Below are 9053 nucleotides of genomic sequence, written 5' to 3'. Positions count from 1 at the left end.
AAAGCCCATAGTCTGGGAATTTCACGGTAGTAAATTAGATTTTTCCTCTCATCTCTCTTGTGGTTCGTAATCTTCACAGTTTCATCATCTTAATTCTGTTTTGCTCCGTTCAAGTTACATTAGATTTATGTTGACGCATTTTATGCAGCAGTCTCAATATTTTTTTCATGTCACACGCTTTCTATATATAACTAAATATTAAATTTATTACTATACATGTAACCAATTTTATAGTTAAAAGCAATGAAAGTAAATGTTGGTCTTTTATAAATAAGTAGTAATTCGAATAATATTAACTTAAATATTTTAATTATAATATAATTAGTTTAAACATGCTACATACAATAGACTCATATAGATGCTCTCATATTTACTTTTTCTTTTTGTAAAGTTAAAGTTTAACTTGTTTAATCTATATGACAATATTTATAGATAAACATTCTAAACTAGAATATAATTAACTTGTGTAATCCAAGTTAACATGCTTCTTATGGTTTTGCTGAATTAAAATAAATCAAGCATGTATGTTTTTCTTTTATATTATAAAATAATATAAAACACCCTATAGTTGTTTTCTTTTTAACCATAGATTTGTTCTTAGTGTTTTCTTGTGCTCTCATGACCATAGCAGCGAGCTCTCTTGTAGTACGTTGCTTAATCTTGTGTGGTATACTGTTCTTAGTTGTTTCTATTTGTTGCTATGTTTGTATGAGTGGTGCTTGCTATGGGTAAAGAACGAGAACCATTTTATCGGTATTGAAGATTAAGAGGGGATGACCAGAAGATAACTGAAGATTCTCTAAAGGAGTTGCTTTGGATATAAAGCAAGTTTAAGGACTAGCTTGGGACATCCTTGATTACCTATTCACTATATATAATGAAATGCATATGCTTGTGTCTTTGATCCCCTTTTAAGGATGAATTAGCATTGAATTATTGTGTGCCTTGATTACCCTAGGATATGTGCATGTGGGTAGTATTTGCTAGTACTAAATTATATGACCATGATCTTGTAACATGAATATTGAAATATGCAATAAACATGAAAAGATGATTTTAGCAACATGAACAAAAGGGTGAGAAGAGCTCTGGTCTGTGCTGGATGTTCTTGACCCTTCATAAGGGACTTATCCTTTGGCAAAAGCTAGGATAAATTATACAACTATGAGGGCTACATGGCTCTGACTCTAGTTGCTCAAGGGATATTTTTTAGGTTGTTAGAAGTTACCCAAATGGCATAAAAGATGCTTGTTGACTTGGGTATAGTGCGGCCTTTGCCCTATGTGTATAGGCTGCATGTCATTGTGCTATTCAGAGGGGGGGCTCTACATGTCCTCGCCGATTGGAATCCTAGCGACCCTAACCTGTGACGGAATAGATGCTCACTGTTGAATGGTGATAAATGATGATTAAGAATGTTGCTTATGTATTATTCTCTATTCTTATATACATTGATCATGTGGTTATGGAAATGAATACTACCTTGAATGCTATTAGTGCTAAACATGTTGCATACTTAAAAGCTAAACACAGTCAAATCAGTGTTAGTTTTTGAGCCACATAAACTCCTAGTTATACTTGTTGAGTACGACATGTGCTCACCGTTGCTGTTTCTCACCCCTACAGTCTACAAGTAAGAGTTGATGAGAAGAGTAATTGAGTCATGAAGGACGTTCTTAGAAAACTTTGAGAAGTAGTTGGCATATACATAGCAGCAGTAAACTATCCTTGTGACGAAGATTGAGCCTGAAGATTAGTTATCGTTCCATATGATACTTGATGTAAGTGATAATATAACTATGTATATGCTATTATAATATTGTTTTTGATATCTTTCATTATGTTCTTATATATGTGGACTTTCTGGGCACACAGATGGCTAGCCTAGTTTTGTTCCTTAAAACCGGGTGTGACATGTAATAATCATAGTTATTGCTGTGATGGTAGGTTTTCTGATTTCGAAGTTGCTGTAATCTCATTTTGAAGTGTGGTAGAAAACTTTGGATTTGCTGGTGGTAACCATACCACTAAAAGGGAGTGGTGACTCCAGCTTGTATGCAGGCAACCAAACATGATTCTTGCATCCTCATAATTTGAATCTGATGCAAGGGAAGGGAACCAAACACCATCTGCACTTGGCCTGTTGGCCAGGCTGCTGGGAGCCAGCCAACCAAACAGCCACCCCTACATGCACTCAGACTAGACAAAGAGAGGGCTGGCTCTCGTGCGACCCATCAGTGCATGCGACCCATGCTGAGCTAGGAATGGAACCAAACACCCATAGACTTTTTCCTCGTTGTAACACCAACTATGATCAGTAATAATCTAATCATGATGTTGAATTGTATTTTGTTTCGCTCAGTACACAAGTACAGATGCAGAACACAATGTACCCTAGTTCATCATCACTTATAAATACAGTGAGGGAGCACCACGGGGAAGGGCACAAGGCAGGCATATAGCTGTTGGTGCTGATTCTTCACAGATGGCCAGCTATACTAGTAGTCACGCCGTAGGGAAAGCAGGGAACCAAGATGATGAGACGTGCATGCATGCTATGAAGCTCCTTGGCGGATTGGCCGTACCTTTTACCATCAAGGCGGTCATCAAGCTCGGCATCATGGACCGTCTCCTGACCGCGGAACGCGCCATGAGCGCACAGGAGCTCACGGCAGGGTTGCCATGTCGTGCTCCTGCTCCTGCTGCTGCTATGGTAGACCGCATGCTCCGGTTCCTAGCTTCGCACGGCGTGGTCAGGTGCGCCGCCACCGAGTCGGAGTTGGGCTCCGATGATGGCAAGAGCTGCCGGCGCTACGCAGCGGCACCGGTGTGCAAGTGGTTTGCAAGGGGCAGCGGCGTGGAGTCGGTGGTTCCAATGTTGTTCTGGATGACAAGCAAGACCGCCATGGAGCCCTGGTACGTCGCCCATGCATAGAATTGTTTGAAGTTGTATCCTAAAATTGAATTTCGACTCATGATTGATTATAACCATATTGATTTGAATTTCTAAGTTGTGTACTATACATGTTCAGAAGAAGATGGTAGAGATTGAGCCCTTTCATCCGCTTAATCAAATATTTCCGTGTTATCTAAAAAAATCATTTGAAAAACGAACAACAAAGTTGTTAAAGCTATATATATATATGCATGATAGCTCTACGAAATAAGAACTCCAAGCATACAGTTCTTCTAAACATCTGATAGTTTAAATGAGCAGGGTTCTTCGTAATTAATCAAAGGGAGTCATACAAATAAGCGTTTCGGTTGAAACTTCAATTCCTCAATTAATCTTTAGCTTCGGATGCCCCATATATATATAGGTCCCTATGTTCGTGGGGCGAAAGAACAAAAATCCTTTATATAAAAAACAAAAAAACAAAAATCCTAAGCAGAACTTGGTGCTTTGAAGCCCACCAATACCGTTACACTGGTGTCCCGCCGCGTCATCGGCTGAGAGGTCAAAGGCTACGGATGGATGAGGTGAGGCCAGGAATTGAAAGACGGAGGACGGGATAATAACTAAATAGTTAACGGCCTACAGAACTTATTGCACCGTGTAGCTATAACTTTTAGATAAAACGTTTTCAAACAAAACTTATCGGGCTTTGTTGCGGTACTTTAAACAATTATGAGCCGTCTATTTATTTTGATCAAACGGTTATCATCACGTATTATCTCCTAGTAGGAGGTAATATAGATAAAATGGATATTTATTTATTTATGTATTTTATAAAATATGATAAATAAGGAAAGTTTTAGATATGAAAGATGTTTTTTCTTGATGCATGCGTCATCTCATTGATCTAGTAAATCCTTTTTTATTTTATAACTTTGTACTTGATATACTTTGATTACCATATAATTTTAACTTTATACACGATTTTGCATGTGGCAGGATTTGAATGTGTACTCTCTCCGATCCATACTCATAAAGAAAGTTGTTTTGGACAAGATTTGGATTAAACATTGGAAATATAAATCATAAATAACTTTTAAGTTGTTGAGTTTGAAATTGTGAAAACCATATGAGTAGATTTTTCTTAAAAACTATTTTTATTTTATATACATGCTATCCACTTTTTCATAAATACTTTTATAAAAAACAAGAATTCAAAATTAGGCTTTGGTGACGGTATTATTGTCCTAAACGACTTTCGTATATGGAGGAAATACGTGAATGATTAGCGTGGTCAGCGTGTGTGTTCATGTACGTGGATAGTATGTACGTAAATGTTTGACACGAGTATGGGTAACATGAATAGATAACGTATTAGTCCAAGTAATATTTTGTTATTCCTAGCCTGGACCCGATAAGCCTTTTGAATCAACAGGTCAAAGTTTCTTAAATTTGTTCAAGTTTATATAAAGTAATATGAATAATTATTTATAGGTCGTTTGGCTTCCACATGTCATCTGCCTTACTTTACCTATCATGATGTCAAACATAGAGCCGTGTCAAGAGTCCAAGTCTCCCATAACGATCGATGACTATACCCTTCTTAGCGCGGGTAGGCACATGCCGCTCATTTTTTTACTATTCTTAACGTCATAACAGGAGAATACAATAGCAAACTATTAAACAATCCATAGAGAAGTGGCCAAGTTCACAATACGTGAAGCAAGGCAACACAACTTTGCCCATGTTCTTCTGCTTAAAGGTAATAGTTCTGATAGAGTTTTGTATCTTTTGTTTCTACCCGGCGGTCCTTAATTCTACACCATGACGCTAGGCTAAGACCTCGCCTTAGCCAGTTCGCTTGATCTTATAGCATATCTAACAATTTGACAAATGACTTTTCCATCCATATTTTATAGCAAAATAATAAAAAAATCTCTCCAACAATTTAGCATTCTAATCTTTTTCAACTTGGTATATCTCCCTGTCTAGCGCGCAAATATACGCGCGGGCTCCATGCTTGGCATCGGTCTTTCTCCTCATGCTTAGCAGGGCTCTTCATTCGCTTAGCGAGGCTCTTCGTTCGCTTAGTGGGCTCTTCGATTCGTTAGCAGATTTTGCGTTTCAGGAAACGAAATTTGCCAGACTGTTGGAGATGAGATCTTTTTTCCCTCCTCATATTATTTTAGGAGTTGGCAAACAACAATATTTGGAAAACGAATTTTCCCAAGCAATTGGAGATGTTTTTATCTGCCGAATCTACCAGTCATTCAGCATAGTATCCTTAGGCTGACCCTTCTCTCAATATCAAGAAATAGTATCAGGTTTACACGGATATCTCTTCTTATGTTTTAAAGTAGTGAAGGAGCCCCTCCAGGGAGGAGACAACTTTGCCATTGCACACTCAAAAGAATTATTGAGTGTCAGTGCAATTGCAAATTCATCCATTGTTAAACTAAGAAATATAGTCTATACTAAGTCTTTTTGTATTATTAGAAAAATTAGATATTTGCAGAATTATATTCTGAATATAAATCATGACATATATATATGTGACATATGCCACCTCTAGCTGTAACTGTGTGCAAGAAAAGATTTACATATTACACTGTTAGTGCTGGTCACCTTGCATTGCTGGTCCATAGACACACAGTCCAAGTGACTAAACTTTCCAAAAAGAACCCTTACGTTTTTACGTTAATCAATTTATAGGTACAACATAAAAGATGGAGTGTTAGAGGGAGAAACACCATTTGACAAAGCATACGGCATGCCATTTTTTGAGTTCCTTGGTGCAAACGGGACAAAGAACACGTTGTTCAATGAGGCAATGGCGAGCCATTCGATGATCACAACAAAGAGGCTACTCGAGGTCTTCCGTGGCTTTGAAAATTACAATGTGCTTGTCGATGTCGGCGGCGGCAAAGGCACCACGATGCAAATGATTAGAAGTCAGTATGAGAATATTAGTGGCATCAACTACGACCTTCCTCATGTAATTGCACAGGCATCTCCAATTGAAGGTCAGTTCTCATTTTTCTCTTTTTAATTGAAACGCAAGCCAGTTATATTTATCTAGAGCACCTCCAATGGTTTGGCATTTGTTATTGTTTGCCAACTCCCAATTGCAAATGCAAAGGAAAAAATATGGCTATCCCCAATGGTTTGGCATTTTGGACTTGACAATTACCTAGTGGACTCAGCCAAATCTTTGTGTGCGTCTTTCTGTCGCACGCGCGTGTTTCCCTTCGCGCGAAGGGAGGCGCCGCCGCTCGCAGTCGCAGGTTCGTGTCCGTCGTCGCCTTCATCTTTCTCGTGATGCATACCGTTCCTAGTGGAAGTAGCCGCTACATGGACCTCATCCCCAGCTGCTGCCCATGTTCGCAGTCGCGTTCAGGGAGGGACGATGTAGCAGACTCGATCTGCGTCTTTGAGTCGCGGCAAACCAATGGCGGCGCGGACTCCATTTGGCGCGAGGACTCCCACCGACGAAGGAAACGGCGCCAAAGAGACCAGGCCGCACACGGAATTGACGCAGGAAAACCGGCCGCAAGCATTTGTCAATCCAAAAGCCAACTCCCAAATATGCCAAGGGGAGCCTCTCAAATGCCAAGTTTACTAAAATGGCAAACCCGTTTGCAAAACCGTTGGATGAGTAATTTTTAGTTTTTTGCCAAATAACACAAATGCCAAACTAGAATGGCAAACCGTTGGAGATGCTCACCTCCAATGGTTTGGCAATTTTGGTTTGGCATTTGTTGTTGTTTGCCAACTCCTAATTGCAAATGCAAAGGAAAAAATATGGCCATCCCCAATGGTTTGGCATTTTGGACTTGGCAATTACCTAGTGGAGATCGCTCGGCTGCGTGGATGCAATGGCCGCTCGCGTGTTTCTGTCCAGACGCGCGCGATCTTCAGGGAGGGATGTAGCAGACTCGATCGGCGTATTTCAATCGCGTTCAGGGAGGGACGATGTAGCAGACTCGATCTGCGTCTTTGAGTCACGACAAACCAATGGCGGCGCGGACTCTATTTGGCGCGAGGACTCTATTTGGCGCGAGGACTCCCTACGATGAAGGAAACGGCGCCAAAGAGACCAGACCGCGCACGGAATTGACGCATGAAAACCGGCCGCAAGCGTTTTGTCAATCCAAAAGCCAACTCCCAAATATGCCAAGGGGAGCCTCTCAAATGCCAAGTTTACTAAAATGGCAAACCCGTTTGCAAAACCGTTGGAGGAGTGATTTTTACTTTTTTGCCAAATAACACAAATGCCAAACTAGAATGGCAAACCGTTAGAGATGCTCTAAGATCGTAAAGACCTTACAGTTGGAATATTTGTATATATCTAAATAACTGAAACATTTCTCAAAAAAATCTAATTAACTGAAGCAATATGGTTCTTTAATTTTTCTTGGTCAAATTTGTTCACTTTAAAAAAGGTTAACTAAAGGTCACATGTTCCAAATAGACAAAAATCATGTTGCAGTATTCACATTCACATATGTTGTCTATTTATCTAAATAAATATATATGGTTATACTTTTCTACATGCTACCATAATGGTATTATAATAATACATAAAATATGGGCTCCTTTGAAGAAAAACATAGTAGGATTTATAGTATCATAAATGTGTATGTAAATATACTCAAACTGGTAAATAAGTCACACACATGCGTAATACAGTTCATTGAAGTTGGAAGTAAGTACTCTTAGGGAGTAGGAAAAATGCACACTATATATAAGTGTGTTTATTTTTCTCCTTGTAGGGCCCTCGCAACAAAAAAATGGTAAAATGATATAATATATAATTTTCAGTGATCAGATGCAATTGGTGTAGTAGGTTTTAATTTCCAACATAGATGTGTTATTTTAATATATGCATATGCACACAATGTCAATGCTATATTGCCATGTTTCTATATACTCCCTCTGTCCACAAAAATATAAAATTAGCATAGTAACATACTACACTACATATCTTGAGTTTGTCTAATTACAAATAAAGAATATTAATGTTTATAAATAATTATCATAAAATTTTTCATGAGATATATTTTTCATAATGTACTTAATTATTTGGTGTCATAAAAAATAATATATTTATTATTTATCTATATCTATTTTGGTCAACTTTTAGATACGTTAACTACAAGCGTGCCTAGAATTGCATTATCTCTTGTACAGACATACTCCCTCTGTCGTGTAATATAGTGCATTCTAGAAATTTTAAGACAAATTAAGAGAGAGCATAAAAAACACATGTACCCCGTTTTATATCGTAATTAGATACCATCATCAATGTGATTAATGGTGATATATTGGTTGATAATAGAAAATATTAAATGCAAAATTAGGATTTGTCCTTCATAGTGCATTATATTTGAGAGCAAATTTTAAATGTCAGAATGTTCTATATTAGATAACGGAGAGAATAGTACGTTGAACCGCTGGTTTTCTATACATGCAGGTGTGGAGCATGTTGGTGGCAATATGTTTGATAAGATTCCACGCGGAGATGCAATAATCCTAAAGGTCATTTTCTTGATTGTGTCTACAAATATCTTTCTAAAAACGGTTCATGTGTCTTTGTTTTACATATTTGTAACACGTACGCGGTGCATATATGCAGTGGATTCTCCACGATTGGGGCGACAAAGACTGCGTCAAGATCCTAAAGAATTGCTATGCAGCTCTCCCGGTGAACGGGACGATGATCATTCTGGAGTACATCCTCCCGGAGACACCAGAAGAAACACTAGCAGCGCAAATAGCGTACGACCTCGATCTCGGGATGGTGCTCATGTTCGGCGCCAGCGGTAAGGAGAGAACAGAGAAAGAGTTGTCGGAGCTCGCCAGAGAGGCCGGCTTCTCTGGAGACTGCACGGCTACATACATCTTCGCCAATGTCTGGGCCCTTGAATTCACAAAGTAATTAATTAAAGTAGCTCTTAATTAATAAGCAAGCATGCGCTTATTAATTATACTCTGCTTGCATCTTGGTTCATGTACGTGTTACACCCATACTCCAGAATAAGGCATGTTATACAAGATGCCGCCATGAATTAATATATGTCGTGTATGCCATCAAGACCGTGCAGTGTATTGTACTAGCTCCCTTATTGGTCGTTAAAAATAAATATTTTATGTATTT

General features: G+C 38.7%; 1 protein-coding gene across 1 annotated transcript; it reads left to right on the top strand.

The window, feature by feature from the left end:
• LOC8069669 (eugenol O-methyltransferase-like) lies at positions 2486 to 8834 on the top strand. Its single transcript, XM_021465868.1, has 4 exons — positions 2486 to 2916; positions 5609 to 5919; positions 8370 to 8434; positions 8532 to 8834. The coding sequence occupies exons 1-4, from the start codon at positions 2486 to 2488 to the stop codon at positions 8832 to 8834; spliced, it is 1110 nt and encodes a 369-aa protein (XP_021321543.1).

The sequence above is a fragment of the Sorghum bicolor genome, chromosome 7 (assembly GCF_000003195.3).
Source record: "Sorghum bicolor cultivar BTx623 chromosome 7, Sorghum_bicolor_NCBIv3, whole genome shotgun sequence".
In the NCBI taxonomy this organism is placed as follows: Eukaryota; Viridiplantae; Streptophyta; class Magnoliopsida; order Poales; family Poaceae; genus Sorghum; species Sorghum bicolor.
This window is presented reverse-complemented; position numbering and strand designations above follow the sequence as displayed.

What these genes read in the sequence shown, in the direction of transcription:
- LOC8069669 (XM_021465868.1), top strand. Translation starts at nt 2,486, where the DNA reads ATGGCCAGCTATACTAGTAGTCACGCCGTAGGGAAAGCAGGGAACCAA. An exon ending in ACAGGCATCTCCAATTGAAG is followed by an intron (nt 5,920 to 8,369) that starts GTCAGTTCTCAT and finishes CTATACATGCAG; the next exon opens with GTGTGGAGCATGTTGGTGGC. An exon ending in GAGATGCAATAATCCTAAAG is followed by an intron (nt 8,435 to 8,531) that starts GTCATTTTCTTG and finishes GCATATATGCAG; the next exon opens with TGGATTCTCCACGATTGGGG.